General features: G+C 46.3%; 11 protein-coding genes across 11 annotated transcripts; 8 read left to right on the top strand and 3 right to left on the bottom strand.

Moving 5' to 3' along the window:
* Window positions 1–29: 29 nt before the first annotated feature.
* Window positions 30–2,312, top strand: V865_005292 (uncharacterized protein; the record flags this gene model as incomplete). Its single annotated transcript, XM_066229065.1, has 11 exons — window positions 30–225; window positions 294–401; window positions 509–609; window positions 676–719; window positions 787–949; window positions 1,011–1,106; window positions 1,156–1,442; window positions 1,496–1,639; window positions 1,688–1,988; window positions 2,049–2,069; window positions 2,130–2,312. 11 exons carry the CDS (start codon window positions 30–32, stop codon window positions 2,310–2,312), a joined length of 1,644 nt encoding a protein of 547 aa, XP_066085162.1.
* A 322-nt stretch (window positions 2,313–2,634) lies between these two features.
* Window positions 2,635–4,885, top strand: V865_005293 (uncharacterized protein; the record flags this gene model as incomplete). Its single annotated transcript, XM_066229066.1, has 6 exons — window positions 2,635–3,749; window positions 3,802–3,832; window positions 3,902–4,012; window positions 4,075–4,395; window positions 4,463–4,615; window positions 4,670–4,885. The coding sequence occupies 6 exons, from the start codon at window positions 2,635–2,637 to the stop codon at window positions 4,883–4,885; spliced, it is 1,947 nt and encodes a 648-aa protein (XP_066085163.1).
* Window positions 4,886–5,170: 285 nt separating this feature from the next.
* On the top strand, window positions 5,171–5,875 carry V865_005294 (uncharacterized protein; the record flags this gene model as incomplete). The annotated part of the gene is made up of 2 exons (XM_066229067.1): window positions 5,171–5,435; window positions 5,478–5,875. The coding sequence occupies 2 exons, from the start codon at window positions 5,171–5,173 to the stop codon at window positions 5,873–5,875; spliced, it is 663 nt and encodes a 220-aa protein (XP_066085164.1).
* Window positions 5,876–5,938: 63 nt separating this feature from the next.
* On the bottom strand, window positions 5,939–9,546 carry V865_005295 (uncharacterized protein; the record flags this gene model as incomplete). Its single annotated transcript, XM_066229068.1, has 11 exons — window positions 5,939–6,190; window positions 6,251–6,306; window positions 6,366–6,768; window positions 6,821–6,931; window positions 6,989–7,105; window positions 7,169–7,680; window positions 7,753–8,413; window positions 8,469–8,761; window positions 8,819–9,005; window positions 9,059–9,422; window positions 9,491–9,546. The coding sequence occupies 11 exons, from the start codon at window positions 9,544–9,546 to the stop codon at window positions 5,939–5,941; spliced, it is 3,012 nt and encodes a 1,003-aa protein (XP_066085165.1).
* A 440-nt stretch (window positions 9,547–9,986) lies between these two features.
* V865_005296 (uncharacterized protein) lies at window positions 9,987–12,529 on the top strand (the record flags this gene model as incomplete). The annotated part of the gene is made up of 16 exons (XM_066229069.1): window positions 9,987–10,067; window positions 10,124–10,205; window positions 10,258–10,317; window positions 10,367–10,476; window positions 10,540–10,612; window positions 10,668–10,733; window positions 10,782–11,101; window positions 11,158–11,392; window positions 11,459–11,497; window positions 11,563–11,634; window positions 11,694–11,701; window positions 11,753–11,828; window positions 11,890–11,978; window positions 12,035–12,203; window positions 12,258–12,360; window positions 12,430–12,529. 16 exons carry the CDS (start codon window positions 9,987–9,989, stop codon window positions 12,527–12,529), a joined length of 1,683 nt encoding a protein of 560 aa, XP_066085166.1.
* A 408-nt stretch (window positions 12,530–12,937) lies between these two features.
* Window positions 12,938–14,249, top strand: V865_005297 (uncharacterized protein; the record flags this gene model as incomplete). The annotated part of the gene is made up of 6 exons (XM_066229070.1): window positions 12,938–13,184; window positions 13,254–13,475; window positions 13,564–13,682; window positions 13,760–13,921; window positions 13,995–14,142; window positions 14,209–14,249. The coding sequence occupies 6 exons, from the start codon at window positions 12,938–12,940 to the stop codon at window positions 14,247–14,249; spliced, it is 939 nt and encodes a 312-aa protein (XP_066085167.1).
* Window positions 14,250–14,783: 534 nt separating this feature from the next.
* V865_005298 (uncharacterized protein) lies at window positions 14,784–16,233 on the top strand (the record flags this gene model as incomplete). Its single annotated transcript, XM_066229071.1, has 6 exons — window positions 14,784–14,943; window positions 15,018–15,183; window positions 15,265–15,466; window positions 15,539–15,553; window positions 15,621–16,059; window positions 16,133–16,233. 6 exons carry the CDS (start codon window positions 14,784–14,786, stop codon window positions 16,231–16,233), a joined length of 1,083 nt encoding a protein of 360 aa, XP_066085168.1.
* A 506-nt stretch (window positions 16,234–16,739) lies between these two features.
* Window positions 16,740–18,177, top strand: V865_005299 (uncharacterized protein; the record flags this gene model as incomplete). The annotated part of the gene is made up of 4 exons (XM_066229072.1): window positions 16,740–16,919; window positions 16,995–17,199; window positions 17,308–17,587; window positions 17,664–18,177. The coding sequence occupies 4 exons, from the start codon at window positions 16,740–16,742 to the stop codon at window positions 18,175–18,177; spliced, it is 1,179 nt and encodes a 392-aa protein (XP_066085169.1).
* A 250-nt stretch (window positions 18,178–18,427) lies between these two features.
* On the bottom strand, window positions 18,428–20,350 carry V865_005300 (tRNA (5-methylaminomethyl-2-thiouridylate)-methyltransferase; the record flags this gene model as incomplete). The annotated part of the gene is made up of 8 exons (XM_066229073.1): window positions 18,428–18,569; window positions 18,651–18,827; window positions 18,903–19,095; window positions 19,180–19,318; window positions 19,396–19,576; window positions 19,639–19,937; window positions 19,998–20,059; window positions 20,137–20,350. 8 exons carry the CDS (start codon window positions 20,348–20,350, stop codon window positions 18,428–18,430), a joined length of 1,407 nt encoding a protein of 468 aa, XP_066085170.1.
* A 311-nt stretch (window positions 20,351–20,661) lies between these two features.
* Window positions 20,662–22,881, top strand: V865_005301 (uncharacterized protein; the record flags this gene model as incomplete). The annotated part of the gene is made up of 11 exons (XM_066229074.1): window positions 20,662–20,750; window positions 20,806–20,841; window positions 20,898–20,908; window positions 20,977–21,010; window positions 21,063–21,341; window positions 21,402–21,464; window positions 21,535–21,617; window positions 21,736–21,851; window positions 21,910–21,996; window positions 22,057–22,144; window positions 22,229–22,881. 11 exons carry the CDS (start codon window positions 20,662–20,664, stop codon window positions 22,879–22,881), a joined length of 1,539 nt encoding a protein of 512 aa, XP_066085171.1.
* Window positions 22,882–23,293: 412 nt separating this feature from the next.
* On the bottom strand, window positions 23,294–24,120 carry V865_005302 (uncharacterized protein; the record flags this gene model as incomplete). The annotated part of the gene is made up of 2 exons (XM_066229075.1): window positions 23,294–23,702; window positions 23,768–24,120. 2 exons carry the CDS (start codon window positions 24,118–24,120, stop codon window positions 23,294–23,296), a joined length of 762 nt encoding a protein of 253 aa, XP_066085172.1.
* Window positions 24,121–25,625: the final 1,505 nt, after the last annotated feature.

Consider the following 25,625-nt stretch of genomic DNA (forward strand, 5'->3'; position numbering starts at 1 on the left):
CCACGGACGAGCAAACCAACCACACGAATATGGAACTCAGCAGTAGAGAACTACCTATCCCAGGATCAGTCGTCCTCGTTGACAAAGATGGTCATCAAACTCAGCACGCCGAAGGAAGACATAACACCGATGTAGTACTTTCACCCAAACCAAGTAACGACGTGAATGATCCATTGCGATGGTCTTGGAAGAGGAAACAACTCGCTCATTGGATGTTAGTAGTCTGTAAGTGCAGAATCACAATGTCGGAAGACGGACAATACATATGCTTACGTTACAATGCACCACGGCAGACGTGATGACGAATGGTATCGCTCTTTGTTCGCTGTACTCTGTGCTCTCACCCGTCTCTGAAGCGACTGGTATCAGTCTGAGTACTCTCAATGCTGGTACAGGATATAGTGAGTCATTCTCAAACGTAAGAGGAGTTCACTGGCTGACTCCGGTCCTTTAGTGTTCTTGTGTACGTGCAGACTGTTACCAGAGACCGACAGCAATAACTGATCAGCCGATTTACCAGTACTTGGTTATGGCGGACTTATCACTCAACCGCTGGCCATGATGTTTGGAAAAAGACCCATGTATCTGATCTCCCAGCTTGGCACAGTCGTGAGTACCAACCGGAGTTGCCAGTTTGTCAAATCCGAAGTACGGCTGAAACTGGATGTATTTCAGGCCGTAGTCATCTGGATGGCCTTCATCAAATCTGAATCGGAGTGGTGAGCGAATTGTCCATATCTTTCCGTATTGAGTGGGCTGCTGACGAGCTGTGCGTATCCGTGTCAGGCTCGCAAACAAGGTCATACAAGGGCTCTTCGCCTCTCCCATCGAAATGTTGGTCGAAGTCTCCATCGCCGATATCTTCTATGCGCACGAAAGAGGTTTCTACGTCGGTGTGTACGGTATGACCTTGTTTGGTAGTAATTTCCTCGCACCTATTTGGGCTGGTGTGAGTGTGGAGAGCCGACTCTGTCTGCTCGCGGACGAAAACACTGACACGCTGGTTGCAGTTCGTAAACGATGCGCTGGGATACAAATGGGTCTTCTACATTTCGGCAATCCAGTGTGCTGTTGGAACTGTCATCATGTTCTTCTTGATGGAAGAGGTGAGTCGGTAGTCAATCACTGCATCGGCTTCCGCTAATAAGCAAGTAGACCAACTATAACAGAGGAACTTCAGAACTGGTCGAAGAGCACGATGGATCGACCCAATCTGATACGGAGAGACCAGCATTGTACACAGACAAGCAGAGTAACGAGAAAGACCTTCCTTCAGTCCAGATCCGACAAGCCTCCCCAGAAAGCGGCAGCTCTTTGACTGGTACTCCTTATTCCTATGTCAGGAGACTGAGGATGTTTGATCAGATCTATTGCAGTACAAAAATGGGATGGACGATGGTCTGGAGGCCTATCGTGCTCCTTCGTTTCCCGGTCATCCTTTGGTAGGTGTATACTATAGCAAGCGCAAGCCAGACTTTGGCTGATCATATTTCAGGTCCGGATTTCTGTACGGATCCGCATTGGTATGGTACAACGTTCTCAATGCTACAGCCTCTATCCTATTCACCAATTTATACGATTTCTCAGCTTCAGCCGTGGGTCTGGTCTACTTTGGGCCTTTGGTCGGATCAGCGGTAGCGTAAGTGAGCAAGCCTCGACTTTGTACGTGCGCTGATAGCTTGTATAGAGCTCTTTGGAGTGGTTGGGTCGGGGATCGATTCACCATGTGGATGACTAGGAGACAAAATGGGGTTCGAGAACCTGAGTATAGACTATGGCTTCTCACCTTGAACGCCATCATATGTCCTGTCGGATTGATTCTTTGGGGTGTTGGAGCGGCTAAGAACGTACATTGGATGGGTCTCATCTTCGGAGGCGGTATGGTTGCTTTCACTTCAGCGAGTGGAGGTGCAACTGCTATCAATTACGCCATCGACTCATATAAGGATTTGTCAAGTGAAGTAATTCTAGCGGTAGTCCTAGTCAGAGTGAGCTTGAAACCATTGTTTTTGGCTTGCCTGTCAAGTTAGCTGATTGTTTCTTGTCAGAACTCCATGGGATTCGCCATTGTAAGTTGGACCTAGTTGATGAGAACCAGAGGCTGCATCGAGCTTACTGAGTATATCTAGGGTTACGGTATCACCCCATGGTTGGACAGTATGGGTTATCAAAATACGTTCATCACTGCTGCTATGGTTGGTCTCGCAGCCTACATCTCGTTCCTTCCTGTTGTCAAGTGGGGGAAATCCTGGCGTAAAGCCTCTCGTGAATTATACTGGAAGTATGTTGAGGCGGGTGTGATTGGGCACTAATGCCAACTGTCGGTAGTATTATTGTATCGGTGCAATGTAAAAAGGAGAATCTCTCGTTTGAATAGCTTGTAAATGGATTCCTTGTCTTATCTTTCCCATAGATTGCAAGCTCCACCCCCTCTCTGGGCTTCTACCTTAGGTCATGCTTAGAGACCCTTAATGAACATTTATCTCAGGGCACGACTTGTCTGACGTAAAACCCAACCAAAGAGCGTTCTTCTCACAGAGGCTCATTCCTGCGTCGAACGGAATACAGAGATAAGCGGAGATCACGACTATCGTTCTTTCTTTCGCTGCCCATCATGACTATGATAACACCAATATGACCACTATACAGCCACCGCGAAAGAAAGCTCGTCTCCAACGTGCCAATACAGGCTGCAGGGACTGTCGTCAGCGTCGAGTCAAATGCCCCGAGGGCCCATTGGATCCCCGTACGGGCAGGAAGGCTGCATGTCGGAAATGCTGGGAGAATGATCAGGAATGCTATTACCCTTCGACAGCTCACAAACCGTCGAAACTACTCAAAGATGTTATATGGGTGGAAAGTGGACCGTTCGAACATATGACAACGACAAACAAGACGCCTGAACAGGATAACATACTCTTCGTCACATCCTCATCGTCCGATCAATCATCTTCCTCGCCCATCTCCCCTACCATTTCTACCCTACCGCAATCACTGTTCGATCTTCCTCCACCATCTGCAAGCTTCGAGTTCAACGTTGATCCCTATACTCTACCTACCACTGGCCGCCCGATTGCTTCCAATCCACCTCCCATCGATAACAATGCCCTAGATTTGACATTCTTCCTGAATCCCCCTCCCCCAGCCCATCACGATCTGTTCCCTATCGCAAGCTCCTCGGCATCCATTACAGCACTTCAAGACGATGCGCCAGCCGAAGCGGCCTCTTCAGATACTACGCTTGACGCCTGGCTAGCCTCGTTGCGCGAGCCATATCCAAATCGCTCTACACCTACGAGCGTCTTCGCACCATATCTCCAGCCGAATCTTATCAAATCCCTTTTCCAGCCTAGTCCCAAAGCACCTGTATCCCAATTCACTCTCGCATCGTTGCCATGTGGATCTATCGATCGAACTGCTTTATCTTACTTCGAGAGTCAGGGGTGCAACGAGATCGTTGCTGCTCCGACGCCCAAAGCAAATTGGATCCATTCGCTACTCTTCCCGCAGATCTATCATCTCCTATCGACTGTTGCATCTAGCAAGACACCTCAAGGCATGATCAGGGATTTTGCCTATCATGCGCTCATGCAATTGAGCTTCGTCCATCGGGGCAACGTAGAGAAAGACGCGACAAGGGCAGTTTATTGGAAATCTGAAGCATTAAAACATAGGAGATTGGGTAGTTCGGCGGTGTTGAAGGTCAAAGCGTTATATAAAGGTGCAGGATGGAAGACAGAGGAGTATTTGTGAGTATTATTTGCTTGGTGAATGGTATGAAAGATCGCTGATGATCAGCAGAATGGGCTTTTTTGTCCGGTGTATGGCAGATGTGAGTGAACGGTAAATTATTGGCCTTTCAATAGGAACAGGAGTTGGCTTACCCTTGACCTCGCTACAGATGCTAGATTCTCGTGACCTGGTCATAGATCATACCACAGCCTGCGAGCTACCTGTAGACACCTGTTCGCCCAACTACCCCAGTCTACGCGACATGATAGCGCTCTATTCTGTGAGTTACCGAGTCCATGAGTCCGTCAATAAGCTGATGGTTCTTCACCTGGCGGTTGTCAGACCATTCATGGGTCCTGTACACCACTTGAACTCGCCTCGGCACAGCCTCTGTCCGGTCCAACCAAACCTCTATTCGAGTTGCCATTGGAAGGACCAGATTGGGTAGAAAGATTTGTCGGCTACTCTCGCCAATTCATCATCTTGCTTGGCAGAGTGAACGGAATGGTCACTTATCGCGATCACTTGATCCGTACTGGTAGAGAGAATACATTGGATGGGAAGATGTTAAAAGCGCAGTCGGAAGCGCTGAGCGCTGAGTTGGCCGACCCGTATGCATGGTTGGAATCAGGCAAAAGCTATCGGGTGGAGAAAGGTGGGATAGTGAGTTTCATTATCCTAGACCTACCTAGTTGAGCCGTACTTATCACTTCTCTTTCCCATTCTTTAGGTCCTGCGACTAGCTCTTCAGCTAATGGTATTTAGCGAACTTCTCGAAATTGGCCTTGATGACTCGCGATTCTCGCATGTCCGTTCTGTAGCCCAAGAGCTTGTAGCTGATACAGTAGGGCATGAGTCAGCAGGATACCAGTGGTGTTTGACAGTGAGCACACTATCCGTTTCTGCATCAACTCTCCGCTTACGCTTTTCATTGCAGATTATTGCTGTCTATACCAGTAAAAAAGACGATCGGGATAGGACGAGGGCGTTGCTGGACGATGTGAATTCCATGTCATTTGGGAAAAGCTACAATGGTACTTCGGAGATCATGGAGATGTGCTGGGAGATATACGATACTCAAGGATTTTATACGAATGGGATAGCTCCGTGGCGAGAGGCGATGACGGCTTTTGGAAGGACTGTGATTGTATGATCTCGCTATGAAACAAAGTTGTACAGCGTATTATCGATTGGTTGTAAAACGTATGAATCTACATGACGACATATCTGGGCATCGAACGTATACTCAAGCATACATGCATACACCTCATATCCATTCCAAGGCTTACAGCCAATACACGTCAGAATCACTTGCCTGCAATTACGTCACGTGCAGCGCTAGCTGCAGTACGCTAACTTACACGACATCAATTCGTGGACAGGTAAACCCTCTTTCACATCATCATCATCATCATCCCTCATGTCACAATGATCAACCATGACCAGACCGAGTCCAACCCATTTTCTATGTATACCTCTGATCAACTCTCTATCGCGCACACAGCTCGATGTATCCCTCAATAGACTACGCGATGCAGCTGTGGCCCTACGTATACCTAGAAAGGCGTTCCGCCCGATTGGAACGTTACATCTGACCCTTGGGGTGATGGACTTGAAGGAGGGATCCAGATTGAAAGAAGCGATTCGCCTTCTGAACGGACCAGAGATAGCTCAGACTATACGAGATATGATAAGCAGAGAATGTGAGTGATCTTGTCGTACGTCACGGCTGACCTTCTGATCAGCTCGACTCACTTGCAATCTCAAATCATTGAGCACTATGAGATCACCTTCTAATACATCTGTAGTGTACATACACCCAGAGGATACTGCTTCACGCCTGTTACCACTTTGTCAGCGCTTCCAGGAGATCTTCAAGTCCTCAGGTTTCATCATTCCAGAGAACAGACCATTGAGACTCCACGCGACCGTCATCAATACGCGATACGTGTCGAAAGGAAATTTCCCTCCCAAAATCGATGCAACATCGATAGTCCGACAATTCAAAGAAGAAATATGGGCTGAGAATGTCGCTCTAGAGAGGCTGGCGATATGCAAGATGGGTACAGAGAAGGTGCTAGACCCCACAGGAGCGGTGATCGATGAACAGTATCGGGTAGTAGCGTATGTAAATTTTGCATGACGATCTACCTAACTACATCTTCCATATCTTATCTAGTACATCTAAGATCCGTCCAAGCTGAAATCACACTGACCCATATTCGTCAATAACACTAACAGGCTTCTCGTACACGCCGATGGGCTCATAAGGTATATCGTCATATCCGAATGCACCTAATCCTCCAATCTCAATTCCTCTTGGGGTATCAGTCCATTGTGGAGCTGCGGTAACACCGATAACCATCACTCGTAGACCGTATTTATAATCGGGAGTCCCCAAGGCTTCACCGGTTTGTGAGTCAATCACAGAGATGAGATCAGGTACGCCGGCGGTGATCTATCAGCAAGGGTCAGCAATTGTTCCGACCAAGAGGATGAGTAAGAGATAGCATCTCACCTTGGTCACACCATTCACTTCATGCTGACACATTAAGTTCTCGTTTTTGAATGGTACTGTATAGACTCCGTCAGCAATATTGCCCTAATCCAGTGCCAGGATGGTCTCTGCTTACTAGTCATGGTACCTTCGAATTTCTCCTTTGGATTCTCAGGATCCTCATCCTCTTCCTCATCAGCCTTCAGCGCTTGAATGACGATCTCTCCAATGGTATGTCCCTTGTATATCCTCCTATTGACATTGGTGACTTTTCCATTGAAGAGGACTTTGGCACATTGACTACCACCCAAAGCCTCCACGAGGACTTTCCCGATGTTACCTACATTGGATTGCTTGTTTGCCAAAGCAACAGCTCGACCAAGTCTCCACGCTTGAGATACAGTGTTTTTGATCATTGCTTGTTCGCATTGTGGCTTGGTCAGTGGTCGTTGAGCAGCTCCGGCGTGCGTACCCATCTCAACGCATGCTGCTCGCTCTACGGCATCCACGTCTTTGTCGCTTCTCGCTTTGGTCATGAACTAGACGATTCATCAGCTAGAACCCGAATACCAACAAGAAAACTTGACTCACTGTCACAGTACCGTCACCACTGGCCAGTGAGCTTGGAAGGAGCATTTCTCCCCTGCCTGATAGGTCATATACGTTTGGAGTAGTTTGCCATCCCGTTGGATAGGCTCGACCCTATATATAGCCATTAGCTCTTCCGTCATTGCGACTGAAGAATTTTGATTGACGCACCATGAAATCACCATCCAAGATTGGAATGTCCAAGTATACCGAGGCGCCAGTGATCATATTGATCATACCATTTCCTCCACCTATCTCAAGAGCAGCCAGTGCCGCGCATTTGTCCATCTACATGAGAAATAGGATGAGCACTACACAGTCCAGCAAGCGAACAGCTTCAAGACGGCTTACCCTCAAGAACTTCATCAGCTCAGAAACCGCTTCATTGTATTCTTCATTCACTAATCTCTCCTGGCTGACCTCCGGACTTCCGATACCACCTCCCCAGATCACCATACCATCATCTTCTAACTTACTGAAATCGATGATTTTGATGGATCCACCTGCTCTAATGATCTCCCTTAGAGCGAGAGCTTTACTGTAAGGTGATCCACCACCTCCACAGCCTAGAATATAACACCCTGTAGCGATCCACTCGGCATCGATCTCAGATAACATCCATTCACCCTGTTTCGTAATGGTGGGACGGTAGTCGAGTATAGTCTGAGCAGTAACGGGAGGGTCAGATTCAGGTAGTGGACTTGTTCTGATATTGGTTGGCGGGATGGCATCAACGTTCGCTAATTCTTTTGTGTCCTTGTTAGCGATAGCCGAAGCAGTGTTCTGGGACTGTATATGTGTAACTGGGGCGCCTGTCCATGGTCCAGCAGCTTTGACGTAGAATCTTGCCCTTCCGGTCGTGTCTATGACAGGTCAGCGTCAGCAAAACAATGCAAACCTGAAAGACAAGAAGCAATATTCGAGGTATGACCTACAAGCAATAGGTATAATTTCACTTTCCACAATCGTGGTCTTGGCTCTATCTGCTCCTAAATCTACTGCTTTATCGATAGCCCGCTGCTCTACCTTCTTCCTGACTTCGGAAAGTGGGGTAGTGCTGGTATCTTCGAATGTATCGATGACACCTGATACTTGAGCACATGCTGCACCCACAGCGTTGGCTGCATCGTAATATGGGAATCGGTGAACTTTGCTCACACCTTGGAGTGAATCCGGAACAAGTATAGCTCCCCCACCAACAAGGTAGACAGGTACATCTTGAGTGGAAGTCTTCATGCTTTCCAGAGCAAGCTCTATCATGGTCTTCATCCTCGCTGAGGCAGCTGCGATAGTGTCTGAGGAGATGTTCTTGACCAAGTTGGCGTTACCTATACCCTTGGCGCGTCCATCTGCTACAACAATGTCGGTAGTGGTGAGAGTGTCACCGCCAAATGCAATGGACTGATCAATCCTATATCCCACTGAGTCGGGACCAACAGTGACCTTGCCTGAGTTGTCGACCCGAACTCTCGATCCACCTCCAAGACCGATGGAATGGACATGGGGCATCGAGAAGTTCAGTGGTACCCCACAAAGCTCGTGTCGTGCTCCAGCCTGACGAGGGAATCCCGTGGGAAGCAGTACACCTACTTCGGTCTATACTATATTATCAGCCATGATTCAGCTTGTATATGTTTAAGGAATGGCGTACGGTAGTACCTCCGACATCTATCACCAACGCGGTCTCCTTTCTTGCCCCACCACTTGCTAATCCAGCTAAGAAGTTCGCCCCCCTCATGGAGTTGGTTGGACCAGAACTGAATGTCTTGATAGGGAAATGTTCCGCTTGATCACAAGTCATCAGAGTACCATCGTTCGAAGTCAAGAACAGTGGGATGTCTAGCTCAAGCGATTTAAGAGATTGCCTAAATCCTGATACAGCGATCTTTGCAAAAGCAAGCAAAGAGGCGTTAAGGATAGTAGCGTTTTCTCGTTCGAGCAAACCTGCAATTTCATCAGCAAGTCAGATCGATAAGAGAGATTACAAGAAACACCACTCACCGATATTGGCTACCTCCTTGGACAGAGTCACTTTAATACCGGGTATCTCTTGTTGGAGGGTGTCCCTGACTTGCTCCTCTTGCTTGATATCATGATCTATAGGGGAATAGACTCCGGATACGGCAACAGTCTTGATACCCTGTTGCTTAAGCTCGGCGGCGATACCCCGGATCTCGTTGATGTCCACCTATAAATCATGATCTCAGCCATGTCCTCTGTGGTCAAGGTTGGTAGACATACAGAAGATATTTCCCTTCCATCCACTTGCAAACCACCCTCAACCATCCATACGGGACCTTCCAACACCCTCCTGAGCTCATATGGGAAACTGACAAATGGCGGACATAGCCGACTGTGCGGTCCACAGAGTCTGATGACTCCTACTTTCTCCAGCTTTGTTGCATCTCGCTCGATAAGACTGTTCACGAAAGAGGTCGTACCGATGGATATAGCTTCGATACGCGATTTATCGCTTGAAGATTTCTCCAGACACCCAGAAATCGCTTTCTGAATACCTGATGTGACATCGGGGGTGGTAGGGGATTTGAAAGATGCAAGTACGGGTGTAGGGGTTCCGGGCGTCAAATCGAGGATGACCGCATCTCTGCATTATGGTGGATATTTGAATGGTCAGTGAGTCGAATGTACATCACTTGCAGCAAAATCACTCACGTATTGGTTCCTCCTACGTCCACACCAACTCGCAAGGTCTTATGGGGAATGGTCATTATGGCAGATAAACTTGGAATGTACTGTACAACCAATGTTAAAATGTGAAGATAGCCAGGAGATACATCAGCCCATGGACCTTATGTATCTATCTATCTCTACACCCTACTCGTACCCGTATCTGTTTGGAGGTCGATGAAGTGGGCACAAATGGGTGTTAACGTAAATGACCGATATGGGGAATGTGACATACCGACATATCGGGTCGGCTAAATGCGCGTGGGCGTGATTCTAACCTAAGTTGGAAATTTCTACGTATGTTGGACCATTTCCTTATCTTTCGTTCGGGAGTTGATGGGACTAAAAATAGTATGAATGTACCTCGTAGTGACCGTTAGGATAGTATATAAGGGGAGTGGGAGGGGGGTTTTGTATGCCGCGAGGCCTTAGGTCCCTTTGTTACATTCTAAATTGTCGACGTGAACTTCCCCATAACAAGATGACACGTAATGAATTGATAGAGAAGCTTCAAGTCCCTCAAAGGGAGGAAGAAGCGGAGGTATGGCAACAATCACGATGGGTATGTTCGAGACAGTGTAGGCTTTATTGATCGTAGACCGCTGACCGTTGGAGCAGTTAAACAGAGATAACGTACCATTGCCTCCTTACCGTCGATCATGGGGAGCTTGGTCTTACGTTGGATACTGGTGCGCGACCGGTAAGTTCCGATATAGGTTTGTCCACTTGAGTTAACCTGACGAAATGCTTAGGTATCAATATCAGTGGATGGACAGGTGGCTCCTCGCTTTTATCTTTGGGCTTATCAGTTGGTATGTCCTTCACTGAGTATATTCTGCACTGGCTTACGAAACGATGCAGGCGAGGCTATGGCTGTCGTGGTCATTGGTCAATGTCTTGTGGCGGGAGCTTGTGTCCTCACAGGCTTATTCGGTGCTGAGTGGCATGTAGGATTCCCGCTCTGGAATAGAGTAAGCTTTCAAGAAATCTTCTTCCTAGGCATGTAAGGAGAACAGTGACTGATCTCGTTATAGGCAACATGGGGTATGAAAGCTTCTTTCTTTCCTTTACTTAACCGAATTGCGTTGTCTTTTACTTGGTCGGCCAGTGAGCGTTTTTCACGTTTGCGAACAGTTTCGGCCTACTAACATCAACTCTGTAGCTCAAGCATGGTTCGGTGGTCAAGTTCTGAAAACTCTCTTGGGCTCTATCTTCCCTTCGATCTACAGTAAGCCTTACATTCCAAGCCGTGTTCTTGGCTAAACCATTTGTGTAGACATGCACAACCCATTTCCCGTATCCACCGCTATGGACGGGGCCGATTTTATGTGTTTCCTTCTTTTCTTGCTCATCTCCATACCATTCATCTACATCCCTCCTGAGCAATACCGAATCCCATTCCTTTTCACCGGTGCTATTTCTACCGTTGCCTGTTTCGCCCTATTCATCTGGTCTCTCGCTCGAGCTCACGGCGGAGGACCTTTGATCGGAAGCGAGGCAATGGCTATAGTAGGTGTAGAGAAGGCGAGAGGAAGTGCTCTGGGTTGGGCGATGGTGTACGGTATCTCCAGTCAGATGGGTCAAATCTGTGCTGGTGTAAGTAACTTGTCCTAGAGTATTCTTAGAAAAGATTCTCACGATTTGCCTTCTAGATACTCAATAATTCCGATTATACCAGATTTGCCGTTCACCCTCGTGCCCAGATCATCTCACAAGTAGTCGTTATTCCAGTTATGGGAGTTCTGACTTGCCTTATCGGTATTATCTGTACTTCTGTGGCTGCGCAATTCTATCCGGAAGAAGGTCTACTCTGGGCGCCGTACGACCTGCTTTCCGCCGTTCAAAAGAACGGTGGCCGTGGAGCGAGAGCTGGTGTATTCTTCGCATGTAAATGAAGATATCTTTATGCTCGTAACAGGCACGACTTTTGCTGACTTCAATGGTATGAAATAGCTCTCGCGTTCTTATTCGCCCAGTTTGGTATCAACATTGGTGAGTGGCCTTCTTGCCTCTGGCTGAAAATCCCTGGACTTGCGCTGAGCACCTCTTCGGCGTAGCCGGTAATGCTATTTCTGGCGGTATCGACCTGGCATCTCTTTTCCCTAAATGGGTCAACATCCGTCGTGGAGGTAAGTCATCTGATACTTCTTGCTTCAATGAACGGTCAAATGCTGACCTTTAATTGTAGCTTACTTTGTATGTTCATCCTGACAATTGCTGGATACCGGCGCTAACATTGTGCTGTAGACTACACTCATGGCACTTCCTATGTGCCCCTGGGCACTAGTATCAGGTGCTACTGTGTACATTTCTGTCATGTCTGGTGAGTCGAAGCGGTCTATAAGTACTATAGGTAATCAGGCTGAGTCTTACATATTTGTTAGGCTACGCAACCTTCTTGGCCCCGATGACCGGTTTGATGGTTTTCGATTATATCTTCATTCGAAAACGCCAGATCAAGCTCTCCGACCTCGTATGTATCCATTCGGAACCGTCTTCAGCAGCTGACTTGCTGACAATCCCTTACAGTATCAATGTAACCCAAGCTCGATATACTACTACTACAAGGGTGTCAACTTGCGAGCAGCTATCGCCTGGGTATGTGGTGTGGCACCATGTTTCCCCGGTTTCTTGGCTAGTGTATCTACAGTCAAGATCTCTCTTGGAGCCACCTACGTATACTATCTCTGTTGGCCTCGTAAGCATTATGTACGAATATGATTGAAGGGCATGCTGCTGATGGGTCCGACAGTCGGATTCACCATCTCCGGAGTTGTGTTCGTCATCCTTTCAAAGATCTGGCCTCCCAATGGAATAGGGGAAGTAGATGAGTACGATTATTTCGGTACTTTCGGGTGAGTTAAAATCACAATGTTTAGTATAGATGGAGTTACAATGATGATGCTGAGACTGCACCACTGCAGCGAACCTAACGGCCCGAGCCCAATCGGGACTGTCATACCAGAAGATGGTACGGACAAAGATGAGCCAGCGCTCGTACATGCTATTCCTCTCAGAGAGTAATCACCTAGCCCTGCACTACACGCATACCTTCTCCCCAAAAACTACGTTTCGAACCCTTCGTTTTCTCTTGTTTTACATCGTGGTTGAGTTGTGGCTGGATAATAGAATAGAAAGTTAGGATCGAAAAACCGGCGATAATCGATATAGATTTAAATGTGAATATAATAAACGCGGTAGTTGCGAGTAATCGAAATGGTGGGGGGAGAGATACAGAAGATGTGGGCAATCGGGGTGGGCATTTTGTAACCCGCCCACTTTACTTCCCATTCCCCACTAGCCTTTCTGCCCATCCATTCCTTCAGAATCTTCGATCACTATCCTATAGACAATGACATATGAGATGAAGAGGTATATATTTGGGTCGCATTCATGCGTTACCCCTCGAGCCCGTACAGAACACCAAGCAAGATGACCATACCTACACCCCCAACTCACGTCACACTGCCTTCAGGCGATCGTATGCCTCTCGTCGGATTGGGATGCTGGCAGAGCGAACCTGAAGCACTGACCAAAGCCGTCGCTCACGCTATCAAAGTGGGATACAGACATATCGACGGAGCGACCATCTACGGGAATGAAGAGGCTTTGGGCGAGGGGATCAAGCAATCGGGGGTGGATAGGAAAGATTTATGGGTAACGACGAAATTATGGAATGGCAAGTCAATTACTACTCGTATCACCGCTATAAGCTGTTTACTTATGCTTTTGCTTGGGGGTTATATAGATGATCATCGTCCTGAAGACGTCATCAAAGCTTGTAAAAGATCTTTAGAATTGTTGGGATTGGACTACATTGATCTTTGGTTGATGCATTACCCTGCTGCTACCGATACCAACCCGAACGATTATAATGATATTAAAGTGTTGGATATACCTTATACGGAGACTTGGAAAGCTATGGAGGAGTGCGTAGATAAGGGATTGGTGAAAAACATAGGTATTTCCAGTAAGTGTCGTATTTCCCCACAACCTCATAATCACCAACGAGAGACAGTTTGTCATGCTTATACAATATTCAACCCTGTGGCTTGCAGATTACTCAAAAATCGAGCTGGAAAATCTATGGAATAATTGCAGGATCAAGCCTGCCGTTCATCAATTGGAAAGACATCCTTATCTACCTCAGAACGCATTTATGAAGTATCATAAAGAGGTAAGCTCATCGCTGATTGACTAGCCAACAGATTCAACCGAACTCAAAGGGAGCTGACCAAAAGTTTTATACTGTAGATTGGTCTTCATGTCACTGCCTATAGTCCACTTGGAAATACCAACCCCTCATTCGCAGATCGAGACTCTCTACCTCCCATCCAGAAAAACTCCGCTGTCGTGGCGTTGGCAGAGAAGTATGGTATTTCACCTGCAAATGTTCTTATCAGCTTACAGGTTTCCGTAAGTACCCACTCCAATGTTCCTTACGACATGTCAGTGACATTAAAGCTGATTTTTGCGGTTGATCATGTAGGAAGGGTGCTCAGTCTTACCTAAATCAGTAACGCCAAAACGTATCGAAGAGAACCTAAAGGTGGTGCAGCTCAGTGAGGAGGATTTCAAGTCGATCGCAGATGCTACCAAAGGTCAAAGGGCAAGATACTGTGATTTCAGTGATATCAGTGAGTTTCATCGCTCTTGGTTCTGTCTGACCTGAGACGGATGCTGATGAGTTACTTGGGCAACAGTCGGCTATAAATATTATGAGGGTTTGGATGACAGTGATTGAGAAAACCAATACACAGTAACTCCTATTCTGTAATATAGTTCACATGGCGCAATGCGAATGCTTGTTCAGCTGGAGCAGAAGCTGTTGCAATTTCGGTCTACGATAATTGACATGCACTTGATGGGACGATCCTAGTATCAGGCATTCAAACTTTCTCTCCAGTGATCTACTGACCCACCTGTTTCTACAAATGGCGTCCGGGTGTACCCTGGTATACAAGGCTCAAGCAGTCGATTATGTACGCCTGTCCCTGCAGATACAATCTGGGGCACTAAGCCTCTGAGTCCTTGCTCATGCCAAGAAACAGAGACAAACAGGCTGAAATCCTCACAAGAAGGTACCGAATACATGTTCTCCTCAATTTCAGGCACGAGGACATCTTAGTCATCCAGAGTGGAGGTATTCCACCATTCGTCTTGCACCGACAAATGACATATAATGGTTGATGAACACGGCTAGACATACATAACTTGAAGAGTGGTGTTTTCGGTCCAGAAGATAAAAAGAGAAGTGCTCCTCTTACAAAGTAAAACGATGACGATTCAACAACCAGCGTTATTCCAACCTATCGCCTTGGGTGATATCCAGCTGAAACATCGGATTGTCATGGCACCCATGACGAGGCTCAGAGCGGATGACGAGACTGCCGTACCTTCCGACTCAGCTGTGAAGTATTATCAGCAAAGAGCCAGTGGTAAGCCTCTCCCGCAATTGCGTAGTGTATACTATATCGGTGTGAGTGGGGTTGACGGTTCAATCCTTCCGTAGATGGCGGTCTGATCATCACTGAGGGTACAGTGCCCTCGAGCGAAGGTAAAGGATGGCATCATTCACCTGGAGTTTGGTCGAAAGATCAGATCAAGGGTTGGAGGAAGATCACCGATGCTGTACATGAAAAACGTGGCAAGATCATCTGCCAATTATTTGCCGCTGGGTAAGTCTGCAACGGACCTACAGGATTGTAAGGTGCGATACAATGCAGATCATCGTTCACTAATCCGTCTCTTACCTACAGTCGAGTGGCAGATCCCACTTGCGCACATGTCGTATACGCCCCTTCAGACCTGAACGATCACACTCCAGGAACGCCCAAACCACCTTTGAAAGTCATGACGGCCGATGATATCAAGCGAAATATCGATGAATTCGTTCAAGGTGCTAGGAACTGCATTGAAGCTGGGTTTAATGGGGTGGAGATCCATTGTGCGAATGGTTATGTGAGTTTGATCTTCTCCTTCTTCACTATCCTGAAATGAGCTAATTCAAGTTACTGCGTTTTTTCACATTAGCTATTAGACCAATTCGTGAGTGTTCGATGGTCCAGGTCACCTTCAGGCCGTTTATAGTATATTAATGTATAATCCCTTTCAGATCCACTCAAATTCTAATCAACGAACCGACGACTATGGCGGCTCCTTGCCCAAAAGATTTCGATTCCCAATTGAGGTGATCCGTGAGGTATCCACAGCCATCGGACCAGGTAAAGTCGGAGTTCGGATCTCTCCCTTCTCGACATTCCAAGGCATGAGAGACCCCCATGATCCCACCAGGCTCTTTTTGTCTTTCATCACTGCTGTTCTAGATGCTGCAGATGGTTTAGCATATATCCACGCTGTGATGCCTCGAGCAAATGGTGCAGATGACCAAGATCCATCGAAATTAGTGGAAAAAGACGATTTGGAGCCTATCAGACAGTTGGTGAAAAATCGAAACATACCGTTCATAGTCGCAGGTGGATTCAATAGAGCTGATGCACTGGAGGATGCTGAGAAGTATGGAGATCTAATAGCTTTTGGGAGATTCTTTACGTGTGAGTTCTGAAAATTCCTTCAACCGTTTTTGGACTCGGCTGATCAGGTTATGCCCTTGTTGTGTTGTATTAGCTAATCCTGATTTACCAAAGAGGATCAAGAATGATTGGCCTTTCATCAAATACGACCGAAACTCGTTCTACACTCAAAGTATCGAAGGTTACACTGAGTGAGTGATCACTCTTGCGAATTTACAAGGATCAGGCTGATAGCGGGTTTGATCTTGTGTTCAGCTGGTCCGAATACCAAGTGACCCATTAGTACGAGTCTTCATACCTGGACGGAGAAGCTGTCAAAGTATCTGCTTGATCGATTTGTTCGAGTATGAGGTTGCAAGGATACATATATACATATATCAATGATCCGTAGGGTAGATACATTGCACAAGTAGTCGCACGCATATGGCGTCTAGCATGGACGATCAAGTGCCACATCGTGAAGTGTGAGGCGTGATGGATATACGATCAATCCATAACTCCGTAACGCCGCGTACGTTTTATTTTCAGATGTGATGCTTCATTGTTCATTGTTCATTGTTCATCTACACATAGACTATCGCATACATAGCATAGACAACATCAAAAGGACATCCAATAAGTCCATCTCGATCGAATCCCAGCAAGAACCAGACACCAATCAAGCAGAGCGGCGAAAGAAACCGGAAAAAGAAGCCTCCAAAATGACCTCCATGGCAGCTGCTCTTGCAGCTTCGTTGCCCGCTGCTATCTCTCGAACCGGTACGCCTCAACCTGCCTCGACCCAACAGCAACAGCAGCCTAAGCAGTTCCCTCAGAGATTAGAGGGTGTGGTAGATGTGGAAGCCGCAAGGGAGGTCGAGAGCGTGCAATTGAATTCGTTAGTAAGTCTGTTTATGTCCACACTAAAGTGCAAGAAAAAGGAAAGAATTAACTCAACTCAATTCCTCGTGTCATAGGTATTCCTCAAAATAATGAAGCATTCGACCGACATCTTACCACCCCCACCTGCCAACACCTTGCAACAGGATAGAAACGCACCACCTCCTACTGCATTATCGTCCCATACCGACTGTTTAGGTGTACTGTTAGGTTTGGATCTGGACGGTGTGATGGAAGTTGAAGATTCGTTTGCTTTACCTGGAGGAGAAACCAGCTTAGGAGGTGAGCAGCTTATCCCTCATCTTACACAAAAATCACTTCCCATTTCTCTTTCATGCCCTCATATCTCACCATAACACTTACCTTCGTACTGATGTATTGTTCTTGTAGCCAACTCATACTCTGATCGACTTCTCACCCACTTACGAGAAGTCCAAACCCCCGATTCCCCAGTTGGTATCTACCTTTCAACGCGTAACGGAGGCTTTGCAACTCGAGTATCTATCGAATTACTATCGGCTGTCGAGAAAGCTGCTGGAGGAAGAGGAAAAGCCATCTTGGTCGTGCATGACGCTAGTAAATCCAATGGAGGCGATTTGAGCGTGAAGGCTTTCAGGTTGGGTGAAGGTGCTAGGGAAGCTGCTAAATTAGGTAAATGGGATGAAAAGACGTAAGTTCACATCTTACCTTGATATACGTCTCGATTGGAGATCGTGTAGTGGTACTAACTATATCTCCCATCTCAGTCTCACCGAGAACGGTATAACCTCATCTACCTTGCTTTCGCCTTTGCCGCTCACCGTCACCTCTCCTACACTCATCTCCGCGTTCCTCTCTACCCTCACTACCCCTTCTTCCGAACCCGAACGAACCCTCTCTAGCGCATCATCTTCCATCGCTTTGCCACCATCATTCGCACCACTCGTTAACCCTACTTCCACCTCTTTGACCAACTACTTACAGAACACCCTTGATTCATTGACCCTTCATTCTCACGAGGCCAACAACATCGCATTCTTGACTCGTCAAATCGCTAGGGAGAAGGTTAAACATGAACAAATCGTCAAGGATCGTGAAGAGGAGAATATAAAGAGGAGAAAGCAGGGTTTATCTGAGTTCCCTTCCATCCCCAAGGAGATCAAGAACCCGACCAAGGAACCATCGAGATTGGAGATGATCTGCTTAAATGGTACCACCGAGGGTCTGGCTAAAAATATGGCGGCTGAGGCTGGTAAAGGATTGGTTAGGAGTTACCTCTAGATAACGGGATGATGATGAGGTTTTGTATACAGATATTGTGCAGCTTCAGACGAGATTGGAAGTTGTCCTAGATCAAGAGGATCTAGATATTATGCATTTGGGATAATTATGATTCGTTGAGAAGTGCAATGGATGGTATGATCCATCAAGAGATGCAATATGGATGAGCTGTGATCAATGTACAACAAATAAGTGCGTATATGTGAAATGATTCTGACCAATGATCTCTCTCCTTGCATCCTACCTCAGATTATCTCTCAATCTCACTTTCCTGCCCCAGACACTTTGTGTCCCGTATCACTCCGCTACCAAGACACCAATCGCCATACCAGATCGCAGCTACTTGACCTGGTGATACTCCCAATAGAGGTTCAGGTAAATCTATGATGACGCTAAAAACAACCACAACAAGAATATCAGATCCAATTATTCCTGGACAGATCACGAAAATTTCTTTCACAGAAAACACTCACCCGCCAGTGCCATCATTCATTTCTCTGACTTTCGCAAATACAGGACTTATCCTATATCTATCTTGCACATTGATCTTCCTCTCAACGTCATTCTCAATCATTTCGGTAGGACATGAACCATGGATCCAATGGAATTTATCGGTGGTCAAGCTCGTACATTTCAACATAGGATGATCCCTAAACAAGTTTACAACGACGGTCAGCCCCATTCATGTGTAGGTAGAGGGGAATAACTTGATCAGCAATACTTACTTTCCTGGAACTACGAGGATATCGTTATTATCTTTACCTACTCCCTTCTTAGCGACGAACAGTGGTTTCAGTTGGTTGGCAATTTTCGCTCGTTGACCAATGGTATAATACCATAATCCTTTATGTTCACCTAGCACTTCGCCAGACAGAGAAACGATGTGACCTTGAGTATTTGGTGGCGAGGTGTATTGAGCTATTGGGGAGAATCCCCAAGTGTCAGTTTAGCACACCACTGATCCTTCAGTATCTGAATTTGACTGATCTGACAATTACTCACATATGAAATCGCCGAATTTCCCCCTTTCACCTATGAAGCACACACCCATCGACTCTTCTTTATTTGCATTGGGTAGATTCCAGTAATTGGCTAATTGTCGAACAGTCGATTTAGTCAATTTACCAAGAGGTAAGATGGTCTAGTCAAATTCAATCAAGATTATTATCAGTAAAACAATTGCGGAAATCGTGAAAAACGCATCGTATCATTGCTCACTCGGTTCAATTGCGATTCGGTCATCTGTGACAGATAATAAGTTTGATCTTTTGTATGGTCCTTTGCTCTCATCAACCTTGATTGCCCAGATGAATGATCGACATGTCCATAATGACCGGTAGCTAAGAAATGTCTTGGGTGTTGAGGTAGGTGGTCCATCAAAGCACCGAATTTGATTTCTCTATCAACCAATAGATCAGTAGGTAAATCATAATGTCGTCCTGATGGTCGAGGGGAACATACCTATTACAATCCACGTCGGGATTCGGTGTACCACCTCCTTCCCATACATTTATAGATGGCTCAAACACCCTACTCCAATATTCTTTACTTAGATCCACTAATCTTACTTTATCCTGCGATATTCCGATCGATCGTGTCAAGGATATCACATCGTCCCAGTCTTTTTCCCATTGACAACCTGATTTTGTATTGCTCGATTGATAGGAAAAGGAGTATGATGGATCATCGGCCCTACTGGAAGGGGATTCAGATAAAAGGGGATCCCAATTGCGCATAAATATCACGTCGAGGTTTACAGGCTGATCAAAAGAATGTCTATCAGCATAGAAGGACGAAAATATGCCGTACACTCTGCTCACCAGTTCACATAACATCCTCAGTGTCGTAGCTGAATCGACACCGCCTGAGACTGCTACCGTGACTATACAAGAAGGATGACATCAGCGTATAATGCTCCATGGTAATAATGTGATCAGGAATCGAGATGAATCTACGCACCATCATCACCTGCTTGCAACCCGAGATCCTCCAGACTTGGTATCAAACTATCAACTTCTCTCTGTGAGACAGTAGTAGCTATACTTGTTCTGCTCGCATATCCATATACAGGAGTTCTAATCCTTTTGCGAGGTACATATCGAGGTGCAATTCTCGATGGGCCTGCAGAAGGGCCCAAGCCTGGTAGAATCGTTCTTATGCCCACAAGAGCCATTCCTGCTCGATCTCTTGGTCTGTCTCCTCTGTTGTCGCCTGCCGCACGACCAAGCTGAATATGCTTTGGGGTCACGATCGTGTTGTAGCCTTGAGAAAGAGAGAAACCCCAAAAAAAAGATGTTCGAGTGCGATCCTCCACTTTTCGAGAGCGATAAAAAGGAATGAACGCGTCGTACAACCAAAATGACAACATGACAACATACTCCCTCTTCTTCTCTCCCTCTTTCCTCTTCATCGCCATATGCATATCACCCACAGACCAGGAAACCTGAAGAGTGACTTACTGTGCTCTTCTATCGCCTGAACGAAATGTCATCGAAGAAACGAAAGGCCGAATCAGTGAAAGAGGAAAAAGACGTGGAACAGGTGGAATTATCACTGACTTCCTGGTCCCCCCCGTGAGTTCATCGTTGATGAGGTTATCGTGAGCCTCTGCTGACTGCCTCGGTATAGCTCTGAAGAAGCATTCAAAGGTCTCAAGCGCTTCAAGTGAGTAGTCTTCACCTTCTCGAGCGAAGTGAGTTCGAGCTGATTTGGTTGTCTAGATCATTCCTCCGTAAGTATCAAACACAGCATGATTATGGTTGTAGAGGAGAATTGATGTCGGAATGGCATGCACGATAGTCCCACCCAACAACTCATACTCTATCGGTCAATAGTAAGCTCTCCTTTGTAATGACACACTCCATGCAAAGCTGATAGCCTCAAAGCGTATGGCTCGCACACGAAGATCTCTTAGCCAAAATAGACGCTCGTAATCCCTATAGTGACGCTTCGCATTCGCTTGGTCCACTTAGCAAGAAATCGCGAAGCTCAATGCTCACCAGTCATAGCCCAGTGTCTGTTTTGGAAAAGGATAATGAGTCCGCTCCCCTGCCATTGGCTAAAATTCACATGGACGAAACTGAAGGTGATCATCACTGGGAAGCTGGTTATTGGATAGGTAAAATCATTGAGATTAGAGCGAAAGATACCAGTTATGTCTGGATGTAAGTTTGGGTTTTCCTGCTTTTGTTATGTTTGCACAATCCAACTCAACGGCTCTATAGGAGGATACGATGGATGTGTAGGACACTGGCGGAATGTAAAGACCAAGCGGTGCGAACTGGATTGTGAGTTCATCATGAACATTCCATACAGTCACATTCCGGAAAGATCTGCCTCTGATGAGTTGTATCATAGACCCCGAAGCAAAGCTGGTCCCAAGGAAATATTCATGCTTGGACCCGAATGCGATGGATTACAACCTGTGGGAGCCGTTGAAAGTAAGTATCGTTATATCTTCAAACTCAACAATGCACGGGGTCAGACAAAGTAGTTTCCCTGTTCACACTGTTCACACTGTCTCATGTTTCTGACACCTCTTCTTTGATGCTTGAGCAGGTCCTGCCTCGGTAATCGAATTTGACGAACGCAATCCCATGCAAGCTCCCTTCAGTCGCAATAGTATATTTGTCCGAAGTGAAGCTAGGACACCTACCGCCGAGGAAGCTGCAGCGGTATGTTTAGCACGAGATCTTCATTGCTATAATGTATTGATAGATTGACGGTAATCAGCTCTCATCGAGACGAGGTGCCGGACACGGGGAATCAAAATCGAAGAAAGGTCGGGTGTCGGAGGCTGGACCGTCGAGACATCTCTTTGTGAGTGTCTGCACATCTATCGTTCATCACGAGAAAGGATACTGATGTGCGCTTGTATAGCCACTGAGGGAGTCGACGTGTTACTGCGGCGATCCATATCGACCATTATTGGATAGAGAAGAACCCATGGCATTATGTGCTCATGAAGGTAAGCCTTTACATGCATTCTGACCTTTCATTCCATGGTTGTGGTATTTTAGCTAATGATTGTTGGGATGCTCACACTCGCCAGACTGTCTCAAATGGTTCCATCTCGGTTGTCTGGACTGGAAAAACATACATCGACGAGAAGCAACTCCTTCGTCGATCGAGGACGTCATCACGTCAGGTGTACAACTGATGTCTCTGCTTCAAGATTATGGCTTAACCACTCCTGCCGAGAAGATACCGTTCGACCAGGATCCTACTAAGCTCGATTGGGCATTCATAAAAGACAGCTACGGGATCAAGACGGAGAAAGTGAAGGTGAAGAGTGAAAAGGAGAAACATCATACTCCTTCAAAAGGAACATCGAACGGGACTATCAATCGGAAAATAGAAGATCCTCAAGGTCTGGTCCCTGAAATCAGTCCAGAAGAGTTGGAAAAAAACAAACTTGCAGATCAGCATTTACCAGAAATTATATTCAGGATAGCTGAGTTTCCGGCTGTGAGAGGAACGCTCGATACTGGTATAGTAGGGAATGCGAGATATATCATGCGAGCCAGGCAGATAATCTTACACAATAGGAAGATCAGAGAACGAGGAGATATCAAAGTTGATCCAGCACAGGTAGAGGATATTGAACTGATGATCAAAGAGTGGACCGATATTTGGGGGACGGAGTTTGAACCTGCGCCTCGTGATATCGTGTGGCTCTGCCCTTCTTGCAAGAGAGCCATATGATGATGGGTTAGATCCAGATCGCAACGAGAATTGGAGATGAGAGAGATGGTGTAAGGGCTTAGATATGACATGTGGGAATATTGATCTCGAGCAAGTGCAGTCGCTTGTCAGATGGGTTGAGTGGGTATCGTGTGATGGTGATTGGAAGAGTAGGTGGATCTTGGAATGATGCGTTACGAGTGGGAGATTACAGTTCATATTCAAATTCTGGAACGCGGGATACCTAAAACTGTCTTTCTTGTAATCGTGTTTCTTGCAAAACGTCGCGTATATGTCAAGACGTAATGCTTCGTGAATGATTTGATTTCATGCGTACACACTTGTACATCACAGTGATATCTAAAATGTACCTCTTTTGCCGATCCGAGTTTTTGACTGTTCCTCGAAAGATTAACGATCAAGGGCACCAATATCAATTATAAGTGAACTTCGTGGGTATACCATACGTATCTATATCCAGCAATGTGGAAGAGGATTGTTCTCCTCCTCCCTCTGCGACTTTATAAGTATACACACCATCATAACGATTGTGAGCCGATGTATCTTCATACCCCAAAAACGTCGGGACAACGTCGATTTCAGCAGGTTCGCCGTCAGGCTGCAACGTGCTGTATGGTTTATACTCAGGTGACAGGGCTGTACTTTGTGATAGAGCGTACTGAGTGATTCTGAAATGTGGCTTGATCGTTTCCATACTGTTAGTGTTCGTATACTTGTGATTCGTTCTGGTATGACCGAAAAAGACTATATCAGGTAGGATCTTTGGACCCTTATATCCTTGGTGAGCATTGTAGAACGCCCAAGCAGAGTCTTTGCTTATCCTGAATGTAAGAGTTAGTATCGAAACACTTGTATGGGCAAATGGTATAATAAGAAATGAGCCTACCAAGTGGTTGATTCGGAGATATCAAACTCTTTGATTCTACTTGAATTTACGTTGTCGGTAATCATTGAAGCATAGATGGTAGGATTGAACAGTGGGTTCACAACGCCCACTTGCATGGCACAGTCAGAGTTGGGACAAGTAAGAATTGCTCCAGAGGTATTACGAATCCACAAATCTCCCATTCTGCCGTCGTACCTATTGCCAATCATGCTGATAAGCGATTCCTGGTGACAGCTCTGATTGGGACATGTGAGCTCCAAATCCGCCTGACACCGGTCGGGATCGTTGACGACTGAAGCTAATCGGAGGTGATCTGATGTGGCTAGGAGTGTACCATCAGGTAAAGTAGGCATTGTATAGTATATTATGAGATAGCTCTAACGGGGCAGGGTGGATCGGGAAAGAAGGATGAGGACACTGTGTTGTAGTCATTGATCAAGTCTAGTTCCAGTGAAGTATTTTATATGACTCGAACGTAAGTCAAGTAAGTCTCCGCAACGGTTGTTATACCCTTGCTGGTAGGCATCCTTTCACTCCGTCAATATCATCCCAGCTGAGTCAGACATCTTGAAAGGTGTGGTCGTTTGTTGAATAATCACCGAGATGCAAGAGAAGTGGGATAAAATGCTGTCAAGAAGCACAGCGGGCTTTCGGAAGTAGATACAATATAGTACATGACCAGCCACGCAGCCACTGTCGGATATCATTAGGGGGGAGACTGGTCATAATGCCGAGCTAAGCAGGCCCCCCAATCCTCCGAAATGTCGGGCTCTCGGTCGGACGCATTTAGAATAACAGACAGGTCCGCTGAGGGCCGTGACGACGCTTCGACACCACCCACTGGTCTAGTAGCATACCGGACCGCTACAAGACAGAACACCAGACAAGATAAGCGAAGCGAACCCACGTATGCAGTCATTTATACTGTACTCACAATTCCTACTCATGGGTATGTCCCTCGCATCTCTTGTTTGCTGGGAGTCTGTGTTCTCCCTACTGCACGGATGAAGCCATCTAGTAAGTCTATAGCCCTTCTGCGGTCTATTTCGTGCTTGATCCGACGATGAGCCAAAATCACCTCGCAGATGTCTGTCATAATCTATTTTCAACGATTTCAGTGATTGAGATTTACTATGCAAGGTGATAGGGTAGACTTTGAGCTGTCTTGGGTTATCGTCAAAGGACCATTCTCCAGAAAGAGGATGACTCCTCGCATCATACCACAAGTATTTGACCATCATACTAATTTGGGTCTGTTCGCTTGATTTGGAATAGCGAAAACTATCTTTGGAAGTGGCCCAACATGCCACAGTCATATGTGGATTACCATATTGTAAAAGTTTGTGGTCAAGCATCCTGTTGGTCATGTAAAAACGATGTATTAGCTTCAGCAGGAACCCGAATATTGCGATTGTATGTGATAGCCAGAGAAGTGCAGTACCGAGATTGAATTTGAGTATAATCAACACGAAAAGTGGATCTACCAAAACTCACGATGAACCTCTTGGTCTCGAAAACTCCATGGCATACATATCCCTACCACCGAGTCCGGACTCGTTCAAGATGATCTGATCGGAGTTGTAGGATCAAAATCATGATTGATCAAATCTATATATTGACTACATTTGCCACACTTGATAGATGTGAGATACACCGTGCTATTTAAGTTCTCGCCAACATTGTGATCCTCTGTATTCATCTCGATTTCCAATTTGCCTATACTACCGCAGGTACGGCCCTCGGAGACTTCAGCGGTGCATCGAAGTAAGTAGGCCTTGACTTCATGATCATCGTGAATGTTAGTATATGGTCCGGAGCGAATGGATGGATAGTTCAATGCCTCGGTGCTTGACATGAT

Source organism: Kwoniella europaea, chromosome 1, assembly GCF_036810445.1.
Source record: "Kwoniella europaea PYCC6329 chromosome 1, complete sequence".
NCBI classification, from domain to species: Eukaryota; Fungi; Basidiomycota; class Tremellomycetes; order Tremellales; family Cryptococcaceae; genus Kwoniella; species Kwoniella europaea.